Here is a 25,823-nt window from a genome sequence, read left to right as displayed (position 1 = left end):
TGCTGCATCAGAGTAATGAATCAACTCAAATAAATGAGTACGTAGACCTTGGGATTATCGTTTATAGACATGAGTTTAAGAAAACTCAAACATTCAAATAACAGTCGCGATGGCGACGCATCCATAAGAAACGAGGGTTGTATAGATTTCGAATAATCGAAACTATTCAAATATGTAACCAGAATTAGAATGGTTGTGATGTATATGGTCACAAAATAATCGATGCATATCGGCGATTCTCATGATCACACCCAAAACAGCGGTGCACTCAGGCGACCACACGAAATCGATATCTTCTTTTTTAAATAATAACGTGACTCCCCCAGGACCGTCACACGAAAAACGTCGACCAAGAGGGGAATCATATCCCTCTTTGGTCTTATCGGCGTTATAAGAAAGGCCGGAAAAGAAGACACGAAAAAGGCTAATAGCGCCCGATAATTTATATATATATATATGTTCAAAAGCAGCAACTTTAAGAAAAACATACTTGTTGGTCTGCCAAATAGACCGCATATAAGTAAATTGCTCTGCAAATCGATCGTCATGCATGAAGTTGCTTGTTGAATTCCTTTTTCGATCTTCGTCCGATGACATAAAAATCTTGGGAGGATACAATCGAAATCGTATGTAGATGGCAAAAGTATCGTCCATCTCGGCATGAATGTCATCACCATAGTACGACGAGTAATGATTTTTACCTATACGAGCACGTGAAATATCGTTAGAAATAAAAACGTGCCAATGAACATTTAAATAATGAAATAGGAAAAAGGAAAAGGAAAAGAAAATATAGTATGAAGCCCAAAGGGCTATTGTGCTCGGCAAGCTATAGGCCCAAAAGGGTAGAGAAAACGGGAGTAGCTTCTCTTGAGCGAAGAGTTTCCTTGTGCAGTTCGCGTTTCTTGCGTATATATGCGGGAGGAGCAATTTTGAATCCTCTGATGCGGGGTCTTGCGGGGCAAAAAGATGTTTTTGCGGAGCGAATGCAGAAGAGACCCTGCGGAGGCTGCATGCAGGGGCAACAGGGCAGAATCTGCGTGCGGGGCTGCGTGCGTGCAGGGGCAGCGAGCAGGGACTGCAGGGGCAGCGAGCAGGGACTGCAGGGGCAGCGAGCAGGGACTGCAGGGGCTGCGATGCGGGAGCTGCAGGGGTGCGTGCAGGGGCAGCGTGCAGGGCTGCGTGCGGGACTGCGTGCGTGCAGGGGCAACGAGCAGGAGTTGCAGGGGCAGCAAGGCTGGCTGCGTGCAGGGATGCGGGGCTGCAGGGGTAGCAGCGGGGGGGGGGGGGGGGGGGGCTGCAACAATGGCGAGCAGGGGCTGTGCCGACGAGGAACGCCGACGAGGAGATGCCGAAGGCCGGAGACGACGGCGGCCGGCGGTGGAGTAGAGAAAAAAATTCTAGGGCTCTAAAAGTTCAGGGTTTTAGGGCAACGTGCTGATAACGTGTTTCAGGATGAAATAATTGTGTATTATTGAATGATATGGGGGCCTGTATATAGGCATTACAAAACCACATTCCCGTAGGATTCAGAGTTCTAATCTATTACGGAGATGCTAATCTATCTCCTAATGGGAAACCTATTAGGCTAAGACACACGTAAGGGTAGAATAGTAATTCTCCCGGAACAATAATATATATATATATACACAACACACTATATTTGAATGGGTGGGTATGTTGAATATATAATTCGAAGTATGGTTAAGTTTGTAGAAAAAATATGTAAATAAATAATTTGATTAAAAAATAATCCTCCTTTTAAAGAATATTTGTATTTGTTTTTAAGAAAAATATAAATAAAAAATGACAACATTACCCCTCATGTGCATGACATTTGACGCAAAATTAGATGAAAACAGTTAAATTTAACGGATATAGTGCAAATCGGCAATTTTTACCAAGTTTAGGAGGTAAATTGACTTAAATACAAGTTTGGCCTGCAAATTGACAATTTTAGCCAAATTTAAGATGTATTTTGACAATTTTTCCTATTTTAAAAACGAAACTATACCAAATTAGCTCTAAGCTGCCATTTCACAATCAACACTACACAACTGCTGAGATCTGCAACTCACCACTAAAGTCGCCTTTGCCGCCAATTCATCATCGCTTTTATTTATTGTATCGTGAAAAATTCGTGTACCTAGTATAAGAAATTAAGTGAATTGCACATATATATAACCTAACAAAAGTATATCCTGCATTTATGTTAGATGCATCCGAGAAAGTCATATGCGAAGCACAGACTAGTCAGCCCTATAGACACCTGAAACATATGCTCTAATGCTGTCACGACCCCAAAATTTCGAGTATGAAACTCAAATTTCGAAGTCATGAAAACTCTAAAACAATCTCAATAAATCAAAATCATTTTAATGTCACAACGGATCATTACTGACTTCATAGTACAACTCAGTCAAATTTATTATTACAAACCAAATTTATAATTCAACATTATATCAAATGGAAATGTAAAAATCCTCTCAAAACCTCACCACAAGATAGAATAAAACAACTTCAAGTCTTCAGAGTTGTCCGTCGATTTCCGCTAATCCACACCTGCAGAATTATCCCCTACACCATCGAATAGGTGCACCGGGATTGTAAACACAAACCCGGTAAGCTTTACAACTCCTATGAGTAAAACCACAATATCACTCGCATATAATGCAAAAGAAAATACATAAAACATCAATCATAAAATGCACTCATGAGTTATTGGACGACCCATCTGGTTGTCAAATAATATATGAAAATATATGTGCTCATGAGAAATCGGGCAACCCCTCTGTTTACCCCAAATACATTTATAATACGGATACTCATGAGCGCTGGTACACCTCTGTTACCCCTCATGATAGTACGCCGCCGACATTGGGTAACCACTTGCTACCCAATATCTAAAATATGAGTACTCATAAGCCGATAACCCATCTGTTACCTCTCATGCAGTACACCGGCAGACAGACTAGAGCTCTAACTGTATCGTAACTGTCGCCCGGCCAAAGCTAGGTTCCGACATGCCAACACTTCCGAAGACTGAAAAACACGTCCGAAAACATAACACACGTCCGAAGACAAAAGACGTTTTAACAAAAATCAATGTTAAAACCACGTACAATAATCATCACATGATATTGTACAAATCAAATCAACATGCTTAAATAAATAAATATCAATGCTAAAATGAACTCATTCGCAAACGGAAATTATGACAGTATATAATATAACAAACTATTTATATGTACCTATTTTACCAATTATACACATACATAATCCACTATATCATATACATATCATAGTTCATTCTTTTTAATAAAGCGTAATCATGAATCTCCGCAAGGGTAGATTCGTAACTGTGATATTTTTACTCACCTTATATTCATGAGCATAAATTCCATGATTCCGAACTCGAATCCTTTACTTGTTGTGTCGATCACCTAGAATAGATAAGAAGTGAATTTAGATTCGTTACGTAAAACTTTAAATGCCGAAACAGTAATAATAGTTTACTGTTCAGCAATTTCTGGTGTTTACGAAGTTACTGTTCACGTAATTACTGTACAAATACATATTAATTACGTATTCCTATATGAGTACATACTATTTACATTTCTATACGAGTATATATTATTTACGTATTTCTGTACATCCATGTACTATTCAATCGCTTATACTTACTCAGTAAATAATAACTATTGATTTACCATTTAGAAATTACTTTTATAATTACTGTACGTAATTTACATTTACATTTATCGTACGTAAAATAAATTCACATTTACTGTACGTAAATTACTTTTTACATTCACCGTACGTAAAAATAAATTTTATAAAATTTACTGTTTGAAATCATTGTTCACGCGCCTCTCTTAAAATCGGCGCGTAGCTCGCCACCGCCGTCCCCAAACCAATCGTTTCCCCTCCTCCACCCTTCCCACTACCTCAAGCTCCCTTCACGCCCCCTCACGTGCCGCCTAAGGCGGCGGTGTTCTCTCCTCCTCCTCCTCCACCAAATCGCCACCAAAAACAACCACAAATCATCACAACCAATCAAATCGACTAACCCTTACCTAATTCAAGCCGTGCAACTACCGGAGAGTCGTCGGAAGAGGAGCTTGACAGCGGCGGAGGAATCGCAGGCCTCGGGTTGGAGCGCGAGGACTCACGGCGGCGCGGGAAATCGAGCTCTACAACTTTCGTGAAGGAAGTGTTCACAAACGAGCGACGGAGTAAAAGTCGATTCTCGCGTCTCGGAAACGTAACATTTTTCTAATTAACATTTCCGATATCGGTTCCGTTTTCGATTTACAACATCGCGAGGCAAAACATTGCGGTTTATTAATCGTACAAGTTTATAAAAATTGTATCAATTCAATTAAATCGATCCCGAAAAATCGGGTCATTACAAATGCATGAGTAACGAGTTACACCTTTGTCATTTTTTCAGTACTATTAATTACATCTCACAAAGAAATCCTTCCGAGATTTGATCAAGAAACACAACAGAAGTAACTTTGGCTAGCATTTTCCATGTAAGTTTACACACTCATGATACACGAAATAAGCAGAAAAGGAAAACATTAGATTAGCGTATATTGACATGACAATTTACAAAGAAAGCAGAAAAAAAAATTCAATAAACATAGAGAAAGATCGACGAACTCGTCAACTTCTCATCCTCTCGTAGAGTAGAATCTTTCACTATGCTTGGCTATGACTTAGAGATATGAGTCGGCTAGGTGCGTGAATACATACCGACATCCTCTAATCTCTATATATTACCATAGGCCCATGGCTAATTTTTATTCATTCTTCTTCTTCTTCTTCTTCACGTTAGTTAATGTTACATAAGGCTATAAAGCCTTTTGTCATCCTGATGTTATTTGGCGCAAGAAACTGTGACATATAGACATCAAATTCCCGCTAACATGCTGGAACAAGCTGAGCTGCTGATGAGTCTTGAGCCGTTGTGTTACATCAAGTTCCTGCTAACAAGCTGGAACAAGCTGCTGATGAGTCTTGTGCCGTTGTGTTATTCTTCATTAATACACTGAGCAGTTAACCAGACTCAACTAAGGGTGATGATTTTTTTTTTCTCAGAAGGAATAAGATTGATAAATTTGAGTTTGAGACTATTGCATGAGAAGTGAGTCAGGGTTCAAAGTTGAGCATAAAACTTGTGTTTGTTGGGGAGGGTTTGCTGGTGTTGTTGGTTTCTTGTTTTTGTGTTTCTAATAGAAGCTTCTTCATGCCAAAAAAAAAAGTTGAGAATAAAACTTGTGCACATATTGTTTGGAGAAGAATCATATGTTTCTTCTAAAATTATCAAATAATCCCATCACTATTTTCCAATTCCGGACTGTGCACCAAATTATATCGTTTGCAAGCCGTAATATATAATGTCGTTACATACCCTGTCGGTACATAGGCAAGCAAGAATTTAGTTTTTATTTTATTTTTTATTTATCAAAGATTCATTCCTTCACTTAAGAAGAACTACAACGATTTCGGGACAGTAATCCAAACAAGGATCAGTCCACCAGATACACAATGAAGCAACTGAAAACAACATGAACACGAAAGGAAAACACTAGATAATGCCACAAACACGATAAGAAAAGAACATGACTAAAATTAGCACTGCAGCATGAACATGAGCACGCGATTTTTAGCGAAGCTTTTGTAACACCCATAAATTCATAATAATAAAATTTTGAATTTAAGGATGCTAACACTCTAAAATAACTTCAATAAATGAAATTACATTACAGTAACTGAATATCTCAACCAAGTTTAACAACACTCGGTTTACAAATTGTAATACATAACATGATTACACGATGTAAAGATGTACAGTTTGACATCTTTCACAAAAACTTCACAAAAACTAAAAAGGGAAAGTGAATCAAAAACAACTCTCAGCTGTCATGTAGTGCACCCCTCCTGTCACAGCTACTACGAAGTACCTGCAGCACTACCCCCTGCACCATTGATTGGTACACCAGGATTGTAAACACAACCCGGTCAGCTTCATAGATGGTATGAGTAAATGAAAAGAAATACTCAACAAACATGCTGTTGGCACCCCTACTAGCTCGCATAAGCATCACTCTCTAGGCGGATCTACAAGTTACTATGTGGCTCAACCATGATATTCATAGCGTACCTCGTCATACAAGCTTTCCAATGATAGTCGGAACTCACCAAGACACCACCGGGAAGTCACCTTTCCGACCTCATCAAGATGACTCCATAGTAAGCCTAGAGGGGCACTTGTCCCACATTGAAGAATATGTAAATGAGAGGGGTGAAATATCGTATAAAAGGGACCCCTCATCCCACTTAGAGGGGGATCACTACTTGTATAACTCAAGGCTATTTGCTTATACTAGTGGATTCAAGTGGACGTAGCCTACCCCAAGAGAGGGAAGTGAACCACTATACTTCTTGTGTCAAACTAACACTCACTAATACCTAACCGTGTGATCAGCCACCCATATGGTAATCACAACGTTAACGTTTGCGCCGTCTGTGGGAAGCTGACAATTAGCTTCGTCGCTCCCTACCAACAGACCTCCCACGGTCCCCCACACCCCACAGTGCATGAGCTCACTACAGCGCAGTCAAATAAAAAAAAAAAAAATTTGACCCTCCCGTGGTCCATGCCTTCCACGGTCACGTTCTTCCACGCACCTGCTAGCACGGTGGACGTTCTTCCACGCTCATGCTAGAGTAGCACGTGACTGCTAGCACGGTGCAAGATTTCTATCGTAGTCCCACGAATGCTAGCATAGTACATGACTGCTAGCGTAGTACGTGACTGCTAGCATGGTGCACGGCTAGTCCCGTAGTCCCACGACTGCTAGCATAGTACATGACTGCTAGCGTAGTACGCGACTGCTAGCACGGTGCACGGCTGCTCCCGTAGTCCCATGACTGATGCTCCCATAGTTCCACGGTGGAACTCCAAAGTCGACCTCCACGGTCTTACTCCAAAGTCGGCTTTCATAGTCCTGCTCCACGGTTGACTTCGCAGCTTTCCGTAGTCGCCAGAGAAAAGAAATCATTGGCACAACGGGACTTGCTGGCAAAGCCAACCAACCCGCAACAAACCACTACCATAACACAGAGAATTGAAAGGAAAATCTCTTCAAACCGGACATCTCCTCACTCAAATCCAAAGCGGCTACTTGCAATCATTCCCCGCGCAAAAGAGCGTCATGCTTGGACACCTCCAACATGATTTTGGTACTTGTATAAAGCGCAACTCCACTCCACATCGGCAAAAGATAAGTAAAATGCTATGCCTCCCTACTCCTACTGTAGAGTTGATTATTACCATGTCTTAGCATGATTTTATTAGCTATAAAGCATGCCTACAACATACCGCACTTGATATGCATGCCCGCATGGTTTTCACGCATTGCCTACAACACTTTGTAGAGTTAGCTAGCAATGGCACTTAGCCATATCTTATATGCTTAGAGAATGTGTGACGCACACATTTGAATGTCCAACTTGATTGTGCTAATGAAACTAGGAATTTTTCTAACCATTGTTCAGGAGAACAATTAAATTCTTTATGCAGACTGTTTCATCACACAACACTCAGACGTCACAGAATCAGAAATTCTTTCCTCACCAAAAAGTGAGAGACTATGCCCAAGAGGGCTCAAAACGTCCTACGCGTAACGCTTATCTACGCTATGATGGATACACTACGCCCAAGAGGGCTCAAGCCGCGTAAATACGCGCACTACGCCCAAGAGGGCTCTAGACGTCCTACGCGTAACGCTTATCTACGCTATGACGGATGCACTACGCCCAAGAGGGCTCAAGTCGCGTAAATACTCGCACTACGTCCAAGAGGGCTCAAGACGTCCTACGCATAACGCTTATCTACGCTATGATGGATGCACTATGCCCAAGAGGGCTCAAGCCGCGTAAATACGCGCACTACGCCCAAGAGGGCTCAAGACGTCCTACGCGTAACGCCTATCTACGCTACGATGGATGCACTACGCCCAAGAGGGCTCAAGCCGCGTAAATATGCGCACTACGCCCAAGAGGGCTCAAGCCGTTCTACGCGTAAAGCACACTGCGCTCAGAGGACGCACTACGCCCAAGAGGGCTCAAGACATCTTACGCGTAACGCCTATCTACGCTACGATGGATGCACTACGCCTAAGGGGGCTCAAGCCGCGTAAATATGCGCACTACGCCCAAGAGGGCTCAAGCCGTTCTACGCGCAAAGCACACTGCGCTCAGAGGACGCACTACACCCAAGAGGGATCGACATCCTACGCGTAAAGCTCACTACGCTACGATAATAGCTATACGCTCGAATGTCAAAGCCAAAAAGACGTCATACGCGTAGCCTATTACGCTATGATTGACGCACCACACTCTAATTCAACGCCAAAAAGACGTCATATGCGTAGCCTATTACGCTATGATTGACACACCACGCTCTAATTCAACGTCCAAAAGACGTCCTACACGTAGGTCACTACGCTAAGATGGATGCACAACGCTCTATGTTAGCGCTCAGACGTCCTACGCGCAAAACTCTGCGCTAAGATGGACATATTACGCCCGTAGTGGCTCAACGCCGTCTTACGCACACTGCAAGATAGGACGCACCATCCTATAGAGGTCTCACTAGCCTTCAAATGCCATATTGGCATATAAAAGCCACACTCACCCGTAGCGGCCATATTAGTCTAAAGCGCCATCACGCAAGACTACTTCGCCTAAGCACACCACACACATAGGCCATATCACTCGAAACCGCCTTGCTGACTAGGGGTTTCGGGGACTTACGCACACTCGCGTACTATATCATATTCGGGACCATACATACACACGAATCATCATGTGTCAAACACACATCGCGCCCGTACATTGTTATGCTATCCATGACAACAGACATACTTCGTGCACATATGCTTTTATCTTTATTTTGCAGGTTTGAGAGTCCCTTCTTGCTTAAGGAGTTCGGGGACTGGTAGGGGTATGCCACCGCCCGGACACTTATGCTCGGTGACATGTTGATTGATAAACTCCCCAAGTAAGAAGTTCCTCTTACTTAGGGACTGCGGGGGGACATGTTGGCACCCATACTAGCACAGAGCTAGTATGGCATGCTACCGAGCATAAGCATCACTCTCTAGGCGGATCTACAAGTTACTATGTGGCTCAACCATGATATTCATAGCGTACCTCGTCATACAAGCTTTTCAATGATAGTCGGAACTCACCAAGACACCACCGGGAAGTCACATTTCCGACCTCATCAAGATGACTCCATAGTAAGCCTAGAGGGGCACTTGTCCCACATTGAAGAATATGTAAATGAGAGGGGTTCCCTCACCTATAAAAGGGACCCCTCATCCCACTTAGAGGGGGATCACTACTTGTATAACTCAAGGCTATTTGCTTATACTAGTGGATTCAAGTGGACGTACCCTACCCCAAGAGAGGGAGGTGAACCACTATACTTCTTGTGTCAAACTAACACTCACTAATAGCTAACCGTGTGATCAGCCACCCATCTGGTAATCACTACGTTAACACATGCATATATGACAAATTCTCAGATAATATCATAATCACCACATTCGCATAATAATAACCACATCATTATCACTAACACACTGAGTCTGTCATCACCACAACATTAACACACCACTCATGCTCACACCATAATAACGCTAGGACGCACCACAACAATAAAGTCATTCATGAGTCGGTCAACACTTTGCTCCCATGCATAACAGGCACAAACTATAGCTCTAGATTAATATTCCCAACCCGTCCAAGGTATGGTTCCGACACTGCCTATCGCCACTTTGGCATAACAATCAAAATAACACATTGTCACCTTTTTGGCAACAACAATTTTGACAACTCACCCAACCTACTCCACAACACCGCAACAATAACATCAATAATATCAAAAGATACATTTTATTCACTTCCGGTCAACGACACACAAATAATCACCATAGATGCCGGAAGGTACATTTTCTTCCCTCTCAGTCCCATCCTCCAGAATTTAATATAAACCAACTAAAAATACACAATATATTTCACAAACATACTAGCTTTACACACTTAGTCATAAAATATATGCATATCCTGTTACCATATACGTATATGAATCACCAAATATATTCACATTTAGATTTCAATCTCACAATAGGTAAAAATATACAAAAAGTAAGTTCACACGTGTAGTTACCACCAAGGGTAACTAGACCAAACGTGTGGTTTACTCACATTTTCGCTCCCGCTTTTCAACTTGCAGCTCCAAAAGAGTTTACTTATTCGCTTCGATAAACTCCAAGTACCTAAGTGACACAAATCTCACTTAGTAACAATTGAGTTCCAAACGCTAAACAACTCAACAAAACCTCAAAACTACTAAGGCCACCCAAACCAAACGTTTGATGCTTTCACTCTTTCTCTACACCACTTCCAACACCCTTAACAACTCATACTACTCCCTTACTTCCCTAACACTACTCTCTCGGTCTCTCTATTTCTCTCAACTGTCCCAAAACAACAACAAGATCTTAACCCACTAAACCACTACACCAATCACCCAAAACAGTCCTAACTTAAAACTTTAAGCCTAGATTCCAACAAAATTAACTCCATAAAAACATCCCCTGGGACACAACCACTCTTTAAAACACCAAAAGAACAACTAACGCAACTTTCTTCTACCACAACACAACAGCCTTGCTACCGGTCTCAAAAACACACACCCAAAACCACAACTTACACTCACCAACTAGCTTCAATAAACAACCCACTGTCCTTAACTTTCAAATACAAATTTGAGAGAAAGGAGGGTATGCTTACCAGCTAGAATTGTCAGAAAATGCAAGGGGACTGCCGGAAAAGCTTATGTAACCTCACTTGCTGAAACTGTAGTTATGGCACAACAAAGCCATTGAGCTTCTCACTGTAACTTGTGTAGCTAAAATGACTGGTAGGAAAGACTCATAGCCTAGCTCTGTCGATGGCACAACAACTTGCAGTCCCTGTGTCATTCACTGCCGGAACTGCTTGTGTAGCAGCTCCTACCTCAAGTGTTGGAGCTGCTTGCTTCTTCAACTAAAAGGAAGGTGGAGATCAACACAGTTCAAGGTACACAATGGTCAAGTTTGTTGGCTGAAAGATGAGATTGGAGGTGGAGAGATTTTTCTGGAAATGAAGAACGCGGGGGGGGGGGGGGGGGGGGGGGTCGGTTGGAGTTTGAAGCAAATAGCTGATGGAGAAGAAGTAGAGGGACTATGTGAGTTCGGTGGAGGGAGAGGGAGAAGATAAGTGTGAAAAGATATTTTCAAATCCTCTCCCCATTTTACCCCTCTGAACAACAAACTTCCGTAATTAAATTCTCGCTCCTCCGACTTCTGAAAATTACGTGTGAATGTATACAAACTCATTTTGACGAGCTATACAACTTTCATGAATGAAGTTTTCTAAAACAAGTGACGGATTAAAAGTCGATTTTTGAGTTGAATGAATTAAATTGTAAAACGACTTAATGGTTCTTGAACCGATTTTTACTTCGAATGAAGGCTATTTACAAGACGTAGAATACAAATATAACCAAAATATTATTTCATTAATCTTCATGAATTTACAAGAAATGAATAAAAAAAATCGGGTTATTACAGCTTTTTACCGGATCCTCTAACGATCTAAGCCCGAGACTAGCTCAGTCAATGGAGGCACAAGGATGAACCACATAAGGTGGCAAAAGCTACAACCACTGGCGGGAGAGAGTGCGTGGTTGTTACCCAGTCACGAAAGCAACCAGAACGCCCTACACTTCTAACAACAAAAGCATATGAGCTAAAACCCACTAAGGTCAAGAGGACCCACAATGGGCGGGAGTTGGCCACTGTCAAGTCGAATTGCGACTTTATTCAACAAATCAAAATGAAAACACACACAGCCCTGTAAATCCATCAAAACTCAAGGAAACATGATCAAACCAAAGTGAAATGATTAGTAGATCCACCAAGGCCAAACCCAGATTTGGGAAATCTGGAGCATGGAGAAGGGAGCCGCTGACAAACACCCGAACACCGAGAACTCTGACGACGATCTCAAAATCCGAAAGATTTGATGAAGAATGATCTTGAAAGTTCAGGATTTCTTCATCAAATACAAATCCAAATCAAACTCAAATTCTCAAGATCAAGTGCACATCACCCTTGAGCCAAGTCACATACGGAGATAGAATCAGAGGAGTTCACAAAGATTGTAATCCCGCGCTTGATATTTAATAAATCACACTTTATTTGTACACGTGTTTGCATTCTTATTTGTTTTCAGATTCTCGTTCTACAAATTGGCACGCCCAGTGGGACATTTTTGGCCTCTCATCTCCTTCTTTGAAGAAATCTTTCGTTTGTGCGATGGCTTCCAAGAACAACCAAGCCGTTCAATTGAAGAAATCCAAGTCCACAACCGCGAGGTTAAGCGGAGAGGCCGAGCCGGTCAAGAAGTCCAAACAAACATCCTCCAAATCAAAGAGTGAACCGATTGCCCTTGTCACCCGGAGTGTGGTTAGAGCTCAACCCACGACATTTATGGCACTTGCTAGTAAGCCTCGTTAACCAGTCATCACCTTGGAGAGCTTGAGAGAAATAAAGCATGCTTCTCAAAGTGGGAAGAAGCAAGTGTCAAAGGAGAAAGAGCCAAATGAGCAATCTCTTCACCCGTTCATGGTGATGACCCTATCCTGGAAGACGTTTTCTCTGATGACGAATCTAGCACGACATCATACCATGGAAGTCCCAAAGAAGAAGGCGATAACTGTCATTCTATGGCACATGAATCCTCTTCTGACAATGTGCAGGTCTTGGTGACCGGGGCATCCACAATCGAGGAGCAAGTTTCCAATCTGTTGGAGATGGTTGAAAAGCTCACCCGAATGGTTGAAGAAAAGGATATGCAAATCGCTGAGCTCTATAGCAAGTTGGAAGATCACAATGATGAGAACTCCACCAAAGGGTCGCCTGGCAGGAGCAAAGTAAATGAAAAGGGAGAAACGTCCAAGAACGATGGCGACTCGCTTGGTTCCTTATCACTTCAAAAATTGCAGGACATCATCACCAACTCAATTCGGGCTCAATATGGAGGTCCTTCTCGTGACTCCCTCACTTACTCTAAACCTTACACTAAGAGGATCGACAACTTAAGGATGCCGTTGGGGTATCAACTACCAAATTTCCAACAATTTGAAAGTAAAAGGAACCCAAAGCAACACGTCTCCCACTTTGTGGAGACTTGCAGTAACACCGGGACAAAAGGCGATCACCTTGTCAAGCAGTTTGTTCGCTCGTTAAAGGGAAATGCATTCGAGTGGTATACAGACTTAGAGCTTGAGTATGTTGACAGTTGGGACCAAATGGAGCGCGAGTTCCTTAATCGATTCTATAGTACAAGGCGGACGGTGAGCATGATGGAGCTAACGAACACGAAGTAACCGAAGGATGAACCCGCGATCAGATATATCAATAGATGGCGCTCACTTAGCCTTGATTGCAAGAACCGACTGTCATAGGTGTCAACCATTGAAATGTGCATCCAAGACATGCACTTTGATTTGTTATACATCTTGCAAGGAATCAAGCCTCGTTCTTTCGAAGAGTTGGCTACTCGAGCCCATGACATGGAGCTAAGCTTGGCAAGTCATAAGGGAAAGAATGAGTCCCTGGTTGACCAACGAAAAGACAAAGTCTTCGGAAGCAGATTTGACAAAGTTGTGAAGAAGCCTTCCAAAGAATCAATGGTCATCAATACTGCATCGGTTAAAATCTCTACGCGGGATAAGAAAGAGTTCAATAAGGTGGAACCTCCTCGAACCTATGAAAGGAGTAAACGCACGTTGAAGGATATGGAGCGAAAGACGTACCCGTTCCCAAACTCTGATGTGGTGGGTATGTTAGAGGATCTGCTCGAAAACAAGATAATAGATCTTCCGGAGTGCAAGCGTCCAGAAGAAATGCATCGTGTCAACGATCCGAAGTATTACAAATATCATCGCCTCGTTAGTCACTCTATAGAGAAGTGCTTTGTTCTCAAAGATTTGATAATGAACCTCGCCAAGCAAGGGAAGATTGAGCTGGATGTCGACGATGTTGCTGAAGTCAATTGCACTACTGTAACATTCGGGTCGTTCGTACCAGTTCCATTCCATTTTCACCCAATAAAAGCACCGTCCAATTTCGCAAAGGAGGCACGTGAACATAAGAAGACCAAAGAAGTTAAAGAATCTCATGCTTCCACACCTATCCTCCAAGTTGCCTCTAATGCTGATGATGAAGGATGGATATTGGTCACCCGAACAAGAACTCGCAAAGGTATGATGTCAAATTCACTGGTTGCCCGACCAAGTCATAAGAAATCACCTCCACGACGGGAGGAGAATGGATGAGGAAGAGACGAAAGTCGTTCCATATTTGTGGAAGCCTCTTCGCCAGAACTTGTCAATAAAGCACTTCCCTACAAAACAACCGAAGGTCACTTCAATGGCTACAAGTTGTGAAGTCAGCTCCAAAGAAGATGAAAAGCCTGAAGCAAGAAAAATAGGTGCAAGTCAAGTGTTAAAGAAAAATGAGGTGTTGAAACAATTGGAGAGTCTACCTTTCCAACTTAGCCTCTTTGACTTGATGCAATTACCAAAATCAACGAGAAGCGCACTTGTGGAGTTGCTTATCGACGTAGGAAAACACTCCACAAGAATGAAGGAATGTGACGCGTGTGATGCATATTATGATACCATTCACTTCACAGATGATGACCTCCAATTGGGCTCTAAGCCACATAATCGGCCTTTTTTTGTGACAGGGTACATACGAGAGAGGAAGTTGAATCGCATGCTCATAGACGGAGGGTCAGCAGTAAATATCATGCCCAAGTCAACCATGTCTCAACTCGGCATAAACGTTGATGAGTTATCAAGGAGTCGTCTCATGATCCAAGGTTTCAACCAAGGAGGATAAAGAGCGATATGGATGATCAGACTAGACATGGACATCAGAGGGCTAAAATCAAACACCTTTTTCATGTCATCAATGCGAAGACCTCGTACAACTTGTTGTTGGGATGACTATGGGTAAATGAAAATGGCATCATGCCATCCAATTTACACCAATGCTTCAAGTTCTATCACAGAGGTGTGATCGTGGTAGGAGATACCAAACCTTTCACAGACGCCGAATCATACTTTGCGGATTCTAAATTCTACACATATGAGGAGTCAATGAAAGAAGTCCTTCCGGTCGGAGTACCCTCCACGAGAAAAGCCGCTAAAGGTAGGGAGAATGATGCCAAAAATCAAAAGACATTGAGCTTCATGGTGAAGTGTCGCAAAAAGTCTCATCTGAAGTGGCAACATCGTCTGCAGAAAGAAAAGCCAGCCATGCCTTTCCGGTCCTTCGCTATGTTCCGAAGTCTAGACGAAGGGAGGAGGAATCTCCATTTGTGAGGACAAAGTCACAAGAGTGCCCACGAAAATTAGAAGAGGATGATGTGAAATTGTTGAAGGAGGAGTCCACATTGCCATTAATAAACGTGTGTAACCGAAATCCCACAAAGCAGCTATTAAAGGGGTTTGTCAAACCAATTCAAGGTAAGACGGAACATGGATTCCTGCCCAAGAAAAGAACAAGTGAAGGGTTCGATCCTAACGCGTACAAGCTGTTAGAAAATGCCGGATACGACTTTGGTTCATCAAGAAACAAGGACGACCATGCTGTAGCAAAGATGGCGCATGAGCTCGATGAGTCACAAAAGAAGTTAAAAGAGCAAGGGGCAACAAATGATTGTTCTAAAGCTGGTCTCGGTTTCACTTCAAGCAAGCAAATCAGAATTTCAGGAAGGAGGAGGGTGGAGCGAGCCAATGTGAAACATATCAGTGTCGAGGTAGTTGAAGAGAAGAGTCAAGAGGTTCAGTCAACCCCTCGCATTTCGTCGTTCGATCGCATTCGTCCAGGTTCCCGAATAGCAACATCTGAACGTATTGAAGGATCAATCACAAGGGTGTCGATTTTTAACCGTGTGAACATGACAGCAATTAGAGGTTCAATCTTCAATCGCATCGGTAGTACAACCACTCGGGCTTCCGCATTCAAAAGGATGTCAAGTTTAGACAAAGATAAGAAAAAGTCAAACTTCATTCCACGAAAGCCCGCATTGGAATGGATCCAAGCACCTAAGGAACGACAGATATGCAAGAGGAAAACGACTTGTAGTCGAACGGAGAGCAAAGAAATCCGAAGTCTTATCCCGTCACGCATGAAGAGGCATTGTGTGTTGGAAGTGGATTCCACGGATCAACTCAAAGTGAAGCAACATACCATCATATTCACTGGCCAAAAAGGAGATAGCAACCTCGATAATGGCGGTGAGGATGACATTGTCCAAACCTCTTATCATGTCATGGTGGCAGAAGCAAATGCCATAGAGGAAGACGATCATGAAGATTTTGAAATTGAAGTAGACGAAGCTCCTCCAGAACTTGAAGATGGGGGGCAGCCACTATGGACGAACTTAAGGAGATTAAATTGGGAACAGAGGAACACCCAAGCCCTATTTTTGTGAGTGTGTCTTTAAGTTCCGAAGAAGAAAAAGAATATCTCGATCTGTTGCTCGAGTATAAAGATGTATTTGCTTGGACGTACAAAGAAATGCCTGGCCTGGATCCAAAGGTAGCAGTTCATCGGCTTGCTATCAAATCGGAGGCTCGGCTAACCAAGCAAACACAAAGACGCTTTCGAACAGAACTTATTCCTCAAATTGAAGCAGAAGTTGATAAGTTGATTGCCGCAGGCTTCATTAGAGAGGTTCAATATCCCAAGTGGATCGCAAACATTGTTCCAGTCAAGAAGACAAACGGACAAATCCGCGTTTGTGTAGATTTTCGTGACTTAAATGAGGCATGTCCAAAAGATGATTTCCAAAAGAGTACCAGGCATTGATCATGGGATTGCAAACAACGTTAGAAATTGAAATCCAAAGTCTCGAAGTGTATGGGGACTCGAAGTTGGTGATTAATCAACTGCTCACTAATTACGAGGTCAAGAATGAAGATTTGGTACCTTATTTCCTACTCGCCACACAACTCTTGAAGGGTTTTGATAATGTTACACTCATACATGTGTCGGGGAAAGAAAATCAAATGGCAGACGCATTGGTAAACTTGGCGGCGACCTTGCCATTGTCTGGAGATGAAATTTTGGACATCCCAATTTGCCAAAGGTGGGTCGTGACAACAAAACCTTCACTCCAGTGTGCTAGTTCTCATGTAGTGTCAGTTCACACCATTGATGTTGAAGATTGGAGGCATCCTTTTATCGACTACCTTGAGCACAACAAGCTTCCCGAAGATTCGAAGCAAAGGTGGAGCATCAAGCGGCAAGCACCGCGCTTCCTCTACTACAAAGAAACTTTATATCGGAGATCATTTGATGGAGTACTCCTTCGATGCTTGGGAAAAGATGAAGCGGTCAAAGCCATGGAAGAAGTTCATTCTGGAGTATGTGGAGCACATCAGTCAGGACCAAAGTTACATTTTCAAGTAAGACGACTATGGTATTATTGGCCCACCATGGTGAAGGATTGTATGGAATATGCACAGAAATGTCAAGCTTATCAGTTTCATGCCAACTTCATTCATCAGCCACTTGAGCCGTTGCATCCGATAATTGCTTCGCACCCGTTCGATGTCTGGGGAATGGATGTAATCAGACCCATCACTCCGAAATCATCGGCTGGTCATATGTACATTCTGGCAGCCACGGATTCCTTCTCAAAGTGGGCGGAGGCGATACCGCTAAAAGAAATAAAGAAAGAAAATGTTGTGGACTTCATTACGGGAATCATTATACAACGCTATGGTATACCACGGTGCATCATCACAGACAACGCCGAGTATTTCTCGAATACCGCAATAGAAAAGTTGAGCAAGAAATTCCACTTCAAGCTTCACTTCTCTTCGATGTACAACGCCCCGGCAAATGGTTTGGCAGAAGCATTCAATAAAACGCTTTGTAACATTCTGAAGAAAACTGTCAGCAAGAAGCAGAGGGATTGACATGACAAATTGGGCGAAGCTCTTTGGGCTTATAGAACGACGTATCGAACAGCCACAAATGCTACACTTTATTCTCTTATCTATGGTGTCGAAGCCGTGTTACCATTAGAGAAAGAAATCCCGTCATTGAAAATCGCTTTGCATGAAGGGCTCACAACTGAGGAAAATGTCAAGTTGCACCTTCAAGAGTTAGAAGCTTTGGACGAGAAGAGGCTTGATGCACAACAACACATGAAATGCTACCAAGCTCGGATGTCACACGCCTTCAACAAAGGTATTCGACCACGGTCATTTCAAGTTGATGATTTAGTTCTTACTGTTCGAAGACCCATCATTGTGACGCACAAATCTGGCTCCAAATTCAAGTCAAAGTGGGATGGTCCTTACGTCGTCAGAGAAGTATACACCAATGGAGCTTACAAAATTGTGGCGGAAGACGGTCTGAGGATCGGTCCCATTAACGGAAAGTTCTTGAAAAATGCTTGAAAATGTCAAAATATGCTCCAAGTCTGCACAAGCCTAAATTGCATAAGACAAAAAAAAATGCTCCAAGTCTGCACGAGCCTAAACTGCATAAGACAAGGAAAAAAAACGCTCCACGTCTGCATGAGCATAAACTGCACAAGGCACAAAAAAACAAAAAAACCCCTTGAACTACGCGATATAATTTGATTCATTCTTTAGAAGGATACGTAGGCATCTTGAGAATAACAATCATAAGTTCAGTCACATCAAAAAAATTATAAGGGTTTGATTAAAAAAAAAATTCTGATCATTAAAGTCAGCTGTCATATCCAGCTCAAACCCTTGAAGTTGCTTTGACGTTCTTCAAAACTGGCTCGTAACTTCTTTGCCTCTTCAATCTCTGTTGCAGTCAGTTCTGGAATGTCTCGGATTTGACACTTCTTCTTTGACTTGAAGCTGTTCCGACGTTCTTCAAAACTGGCTCGTAACTTCTTTGCCTCTTCAATCTTTGTTGTAGTCAGTTCTGAAATCTCTCGGATTTGGCACTTCTTATGTTCTAGATCAACTCTTGAAAGCCGCTATGCTGAATGTGATGCATAAAGCCTAAAATGCTTTTGTTGACTGCTGTCAAGTCCATGAAATAAAAGCAGTCAAGCGATTAGGTCGTTTACGTTCTTCAAACTCTTGAAAGCCGTCATGGTGACTGTGATGCGTAAAGCCTAACACGCTTTTGTTGATTACTGTCAAATCTATGAAATGAAAGCAGTCAAGGGATTAGGTCGTTTACGTTCTTCAAACTCCTGAAAGTCGTCATGCTGGATGTGATACGTAAAGCCTAACACGCTTTTGTTGACTGTTGTCAAGTCTATGAAATGAAAGCAGTCAAGCGATTAGGTCGTTTACGTTCTTCAAATCCGCCAGAAACCAACGCGTTTCGAAAAAAGTCAAATGGCTTAGATCAACCGCGACTCTCAAAATTGTTGTAAAAAAACAGTCAAAAGTCAAAATCAGACCATAACAAAAAAAAAGGAGCCGCGGAGCCGAAGTGAGCCGAATGGAGTCGCGGAGCCGAATTGAGCCAAATTGATCCGCGGAGCCGAGTGGAGCCCACCAAGAAAAACAAAAGCACTTACACTCTCTCTTTCTCTCCTTCCCACGTGTTGCTCCTCTTTTCTCTTCAGTTTGTGGCCGACCACATGTTCCCTCTCTCACATTTACCCATCACATATTCCCCTCTCTCTCCCTCAGCATCTTCTTCATCTTCTTCTTCGGCATCATCATCTTCTTCTTCTCTTCTTGTTCTTCTCATCTTCTTCTTCTCTCTCCTTCGACATCATCTTCTTCTTCATTTCTCTCTTTCTCTCTTTCTTCTTCTTCTTCTTCTTCTTCTTCTTCTTCTTCTTCTTCTTCTTCTTCTTCTTCTTCTTCTCTCTCACTCTCTGTTCTGCAACTCGCTCCTCCAAAACTATGTCGTTTCGATTTTCTCGAAAAAAATGGGGAAGCAGAAAGGGGAAAGAGCTAGGAGAAAGGCGCGTCCTTCCTGGTTGGCGGCGTCTCTGCTGCTGTCCAGTTCTACTGCATCGGTTGGCTTCGATTGGCAGCGTCACTGCTACCGTCCGGTTCTACTGCCTCGGTCGGTGGCTACGTCGACGGCTCCCACCTTGATGCTTCTCCTTCCGATAGTGATGATTCTAGGCCTTATTTGGATGTGGATAGTGTTCTGGCTCTACATTTGAAGAGGCCTACTTATTGGTAAACTAGGCAAGTGCGATGAGTGCATTACAGACTGTGACAAGGCTGTTGAAAGAGGAAAAGATGCTAATCATGTATTTTAATCATATTGAGTGGCCTTCATGATTGCCCACTACTGATAAAGAATCATTTAAAAAAATGTTCTCCACTTGAGGTGTGTTGTCAATGAGAAAGAAATACTAATCATATTGGTTGGCCTTCATCATTGCCACCACTGAGAAGGAATAAAAAACTGCAATGGATGAATATTTGATGTCCAATAGTTTACCCTTACGACTTGGACTTGGAGAATTTCTTGATGACGCTCACAATGAAGGAATACATCTTATGGTAAAAGTGTAGATAAAATTACTGCGAATTTGCGGAGCCTCGGAACCTAGCTCCACAAATTCTCTAAAACAAAGTGCATACTTCAAGTTGCGCTTTCAGCACGCGACGACTACATGTCTGCAGCACGACTTGAAGTGGGGGCATTTGTAGACACATGAAATTTAATGAAGTAAATCATCTTCATTAAATGATTAAATCGACCAAGAGCCCGACAAAATTGCATACGTGGCCCAAAAGTCAACAAAGTTGGTGCGGATCCGAATAAAACTCGTGTCAGCACACATAAATGAATGATCGTAATTTAAGCTACATAATTCAGACGTAAATCGAAAAATTGAATATCATTAACAATTCGAAATGGTAATCGGACATTTGATTAAATTAATAAATTCTTTAACGGTTATAATTAAGTCAATTATTTTCTGTTTAATTTAATTATGAGAATAACTAATTTTAAATTAATCGGAAAATACATATTGATTTAATTATACAATTAAAGAATTGATTTTTTTAGTGTCATTAAAATATTCTAAAAAATAGAAACCTTGACACTATAAATACCTCATTCAACACGAAGAGAGGGGACTTGAGAAGAAGAGAGAAAATCACTTGAGTAAGATCACTCTCGACAAATCCCGAAGTCTCTCAAGTCCACGAAGAATAATCAAGCTGCCAAATCGATCGTTCTTCATCAAATCCAAATCCAAACTCAAGTCCACGAAGAATCATCAAGCTGCCAAATCGATCATTCTTCATGAAGTCCAAATCCGAACTCAAGTCCACGAAGAATCATCAAGCAACCAAATCGATCGTTCTTCATCAAATCCAAATCCAAACTCAAGTCCACGAAGAATCATTAAGCTGCCAAATCGATCGTTCTTCATCAAATCCAAATCCAAACTCAAGTCCACGAAGAATCATTTAGCTGCCAAATCGATCGTTCTTCATCAAATCCAAATCCAAATCAAACTCAAATTCTCAAGATCAAGTGCACGTCACCCTTGAGCCAAGTCACATACGGAGATAGAATCAGAGGAGTTCACAAAGATTGTAATCCCGCGCTTGATATTTAATAAATCACACTTTATTTGTACACGTGTCTGCATTTTTGTTTGTTTTCTAATTCCCATTCTACACGCTCAAAGCATAGAAGTTGGTTGGCCGGATTACAACCCTTCATGCCCACCAAAAGCATGTTGTACACCACTAGACCAACGTTGTTGCTCGTCTAACATCGGCACAACAACACTGCTTAGATTCTAAGGGCTAGTTTGGTAATACTGCAATTAAAACAGTTTTTAATTTGTTTCTGTTATACTGTATCAATAATCAGGTTTGAATTAAAACAATTCTTTGTTTGGTAATTTACAAGTCATGTCGGTAAATAAATTTTTTAGTAAATTTTAGACACAAATGTTGTAGAAATGGTCAACGATAAAAATATTAACATTTATTGAGCTTTGTAGCTTCTAAAAGCAATATTTAGACTGTTTTTAAAAGCTGTTGTGAGTGACCTATAAATAAATAAAAAACTAAATTTTTAAAAATTACCAAACACTATAAAATATAAAAATCAACATAAAACTTTATTATTTTAAAAATAAAGCTATACCAAACTAGCCATAAATCACCATTTCACAATCGACACTAACAACTACTGAGATTTGCAACCACACCACTAAAGTCGCACGCCTTTGCCGCCAATCCGCCATCGCTTTTATCGTGAAAAATTCTTGTGTACCTGGTAAACATGCTCAATCCAAATTCAAGAAATAAAGTGAATCACACTCACACACACACACACAGATATATATATATATATATATATATATATATATACAGTCTTTATCCAGAGTGAAGATTCACTCTGGAATTACAGAGTGAAGTTCCAATTTTGGCACACTTTTCGGTCAAATGTTTTCACCATAAGCGATTCAATATTTAGGTATGCTATTCAAGATCATCTCTACAAAATTTCATCTAATTCGGACATCGCTAAGGTATTAAAATTAGATTAAATGAATGAATGAATTAAAATTGTTCAACGTGAATCGTTCGTGTAAATCTCAATTTTGAAAGCTCAAACCATTATCAAATTGGATGAAACTTTGTGGAGATGATCTTGAATAACATACCTAAATATTGAATCGCTTATGGTGAAAAAATTTGACTGAAAAGTGTGTCAAAATTGGAACTTCACTCTGGATAAGGACTATATATATATATATATATATATATATAACATAATAAAAATATTTCCTACATTTATTTTGAATGTATCCCAGAAGATCCTATGCATAGCACGAACAAGTCAGCCCTATAGACACGTGAAACAGATGCTCTAATATGAGTTTCATCTTTGTCATTTTTTCAGTACTATTAACTACATCGCACAAACAAATCCTTCCGAGATTTGATCAACACACACAATAGAAGTAACTTTGATTAGCATTTTCCATGTAAGTTTACACAATCATGATACGCAAAATAGGCAGAAAAGGAATACATTCGATTAGCATATATTGACATGAGAGATTTACAAAGAAAGCAGAAGACAAATACAACAAACACATGGAGACAGATCGACGAACTCTCCAACTCTGATCCTCTCGAAGATCTTTTCACAATCTTGGCTATAACTTAGAGATATGAGTCGGCTAGGTGCGTGAATCCGTACCTACGTACATCCTCTATTACCATAGCTAATTGTTATTCGTTCTCGTTCTTCCTCTTCTTCTTCACGTTAGTTAGTGTTACATAAGGCTATAAAGCCTTTTCTCATCCTGATGTTACTTGGCGCAAGAAACTGTGACATATAGACATCACATCAAGTTCCTGCTAACATGCTGAAACAAGCTGAGCTGCTGATGAGTCTTGAGCCGTTGTGTTACTGTTGAATTCTTCATCCTCTTCTTCTTCTTCCTCTGCTTCCCACATGAAGCTTGCAAAGGATCCCAAAACCATGCTGCATGGGAAAAGCAAACATATTAATACACTGAGCAGTTAACCAGACTCAAAGGGCTAGGTAGATTGAGTTATTACTACTCCCAATATGATTCAAAATTAGGATTTGCCTTCGTCTGTACTCTTATTATGTGACTACCCGAACAAGGAAAGTAGAGTCAAGAAAAATAATATAGCTTCCAAGGCGAGCAACATTGGGCACTTTTTGCTTTACAGATCACCTAAATTTCAAGCAACAAGATCCCAAACCCCTCTTGCTGTTTCAAAACTTGGAGAACAAAATCACCTACCTTTACAAAATTGCAGAGAGTATCTTGTACTAGATCAAATCCCAAGGACTAAAGTTTTGCATCTTCCTTTGCTTCAAAAAAATTAAATCCAGATCTCTAATTGGATCACATAGTTCTGCATCTAAATTCTTTTGAAAAAAAAAAAAAAAACCTTCTTTGCCAGAACAAGCTAAACTTAGACCTCTGATAGTCTCTGGTGCAATTCTAACAAAAAAAAACAAGGAAAAAAGAAAATAGGAAAACAGGCAAAAGAACAGGCTAGTGTGTGTACCATGTTAACATGGAGAAAAATCTCAAGTACGTGAGGTACTTGAATCTGACGGGCGAATGTGAACTTAGCTACGGGACAATCAACTACAATCTCATTCCTAAAAAAACCCTTCGAAATATCACAAAATATCCTTATCCTCTCCTGGAGTCAAACTACTCCTTTCAATCTTCTAAAAAGAAACTATGACTCCACAAATCTAAAGAAAGCAAACCAAACACAAAGTCATAAACTCCGATGACACTATACAATTGTATCTAATGTGGTCAGGATGATTAGTACTTAATCAACTTCGAATCCAGTAACAAACCAGAGATGGCATAATAATCACATACCAATTGTCAGGTGCAGCCGAAACCGCCCGGTCAAAGTAAGAATTAGCCCGATCCTTATCCCTCTGGCTCTCCCATATCAGCTTCCCGTACAGCGACAGCACCTCGCCGTCTCCGGGACACACCAATATCGCTCTGCAGTAGTACTCTTCAGCTCGCACCGTATCCTTCTCCACCTTCAACAATTCAATTCCAATCTCAAAACTCTATACTCATTCGTATCGAAATTCGAACTACTCGAGTAAATAATATACCTCGTGGAGGAACTGGCCGTAGTTTCTGAGCAGCAGAGGATCACTGGGATTAGCCTTAAGCATCTCCTGATAATACGCTCCCATCTTCCTCCGCTCTTCTCTCTCCACCGTCGCCGTTTTGCTGACGTAACCTCCGGCGGGAGATTCCACCGCGTCTTCCGGAATCCCGCTCCCCGGCAACCTTCTCGGCTTGCCGGAGTCCGATCGTAGGATGTTGCTCTCCGAGAGCGCTCGCCGGATGGTGTCCCTATCGCGGTGGCTGTTGGCGTCGAACTGGAGGCGGATCCGAGGAGACGAGGAGGCGGCGGTCTTCTCGCCGGAAAATACGCCGGAGAGGGAGACTCTGGGGGAGGCGGAAACGGTGGCGCCGATGGAACTGGTTCGGATCAGAGCAGATGATTTCATCACTGGAAATTTTAGGGTTGAGTTGATGAGCTTTTGACCTCTCTCTACTTTTTTTAAGTGGGAGGAGGGTGTGATGTGTGATATATATAGGGAAGTAGGGGAGCGGTTGGATTAGAGTTGACGTTGAGCGAGATAGGGACACGTGGTGGAGGTTGCACGTGAGTGGGTGGCACGTGAGGAGGCAAGTCCGGTGGAGAAGGCGGGAAGGGCGTCATGAGGTAAGGAATCAAGGGGCGCCAAGTGAAGGGGTCGCGACAAGACTTCCGGTGGTACGGACTCAATTGGATTATAACATTATATTCAGGTCATTTCATTTTCAGTGCCAAAAGTAGATATTAGGTCATATCTAATTCACATGATTATTTGTAGTTATTAAATCGTTATTATTGCACATTAAATCGTTATTATTTATCGATCTGATATCAATTGTTTTCGACCAAATGTGCTACAATGTAACGTTTTTATATTTCTTTAATATGTTAATATCTTTTAATTTTTATATTATCATTTAATTACAATTTTATTTTTTATAAATGATAAATTTAATAAATGTATTATGAAAAATATTAAAACTTTAAATTGTATTTCATAAAAAATAAAAATACATGAAATTTAATTAATTTAAGTGACATAAAT

At 41.5% G+C, this 25,823-nt stretch overlaps 1 protein-coding gene across 2 annotated transcripts; it reads right to left on the bottom strand.

Annotated features, from left to right (window-relative positions):
* Nucleotides 1-4,814: 4,814 nt before the first annotated feature.
* LOC126794358 (uncharacterized) lies at nucleotides 4,815-25,239 on the bottom strand. 2 transcript variants are annotated; one of them, XM_050521055.1, is made up of 4 exons: nucleotides 24,783-25,239; nucleotides 24,532-24,704; nucleotides 23,506-23,639; nucleotides 4,815-4,922 (listed from the first exon to the last, which is right to left on the bottom strand). In XM_050521055.1, the coding sequence occupies exons 1-3, from the start codon at nucleotides 25,185-25,187 to the stop codon at nucleotides 23,513-23,515; spliced, it is 705 nt and encodes a 234-aa protein (XP_050377012.1). In that variant the 5' UTR covers nucleotides 25,188-25,239; the 3' UTR covers nucleotides 4,815-4,922; nucleotides 23,506-23,512. The 2 variants fall into 2 exon arrangements, with proteins under 2 accessions (XP_050377012.1, XP_050377011.1); XM_050521054.1 differs by lacking the exon at nucleotides 4,815-4,922 and having other exon boundaries at nucleotides 23,165-23,639.
* Nucleotides 25,240-25,823: the final 584 nt, after the last annotated feature.

Source organism: Argentina anserina, chromosome 5 (assembly GCF_933775445.1).
Source record: "Argentina anserina chromosome 5, drPotAnse1.1, whole genome shotgun sequence".
NCBI lineage: Eukaryota > Viridiplantae > Streptophyta > Magnoliopsida > Rosales > Rosaceae > Argentina > Argentina anserina.
The sequence above is the reverse complement of the archived record's forward strand: the minus strand, read 5'-3'. Positions and strand labels throughout refer to the sequence as shown.

Bases quoted from the DNA above. Each gene is read 5' to 3' on its own strand.
- LOC126794358 (XM_050521055.1), bottom strand. From the start codon at position 25,187: ATGAAATCATCTGCTCTGATCCGAACCAGTTCCATCGGCGCCACCGTT. The intron at 24,705-24,782 runs GTATATTATTTA...GAATTGTTGAAG, and splicing joins ACGGCCAGTTCCTCCACGAG to GTGGAGAAGGATACGGTGCG. The intron at 23,640-24,531 runs GTATGTGATTAT...TTTCCCATGCAG, and splicing joins TCGGCTGCACCTGACAATTG to CATGGTTTTGGGATCCTTTG.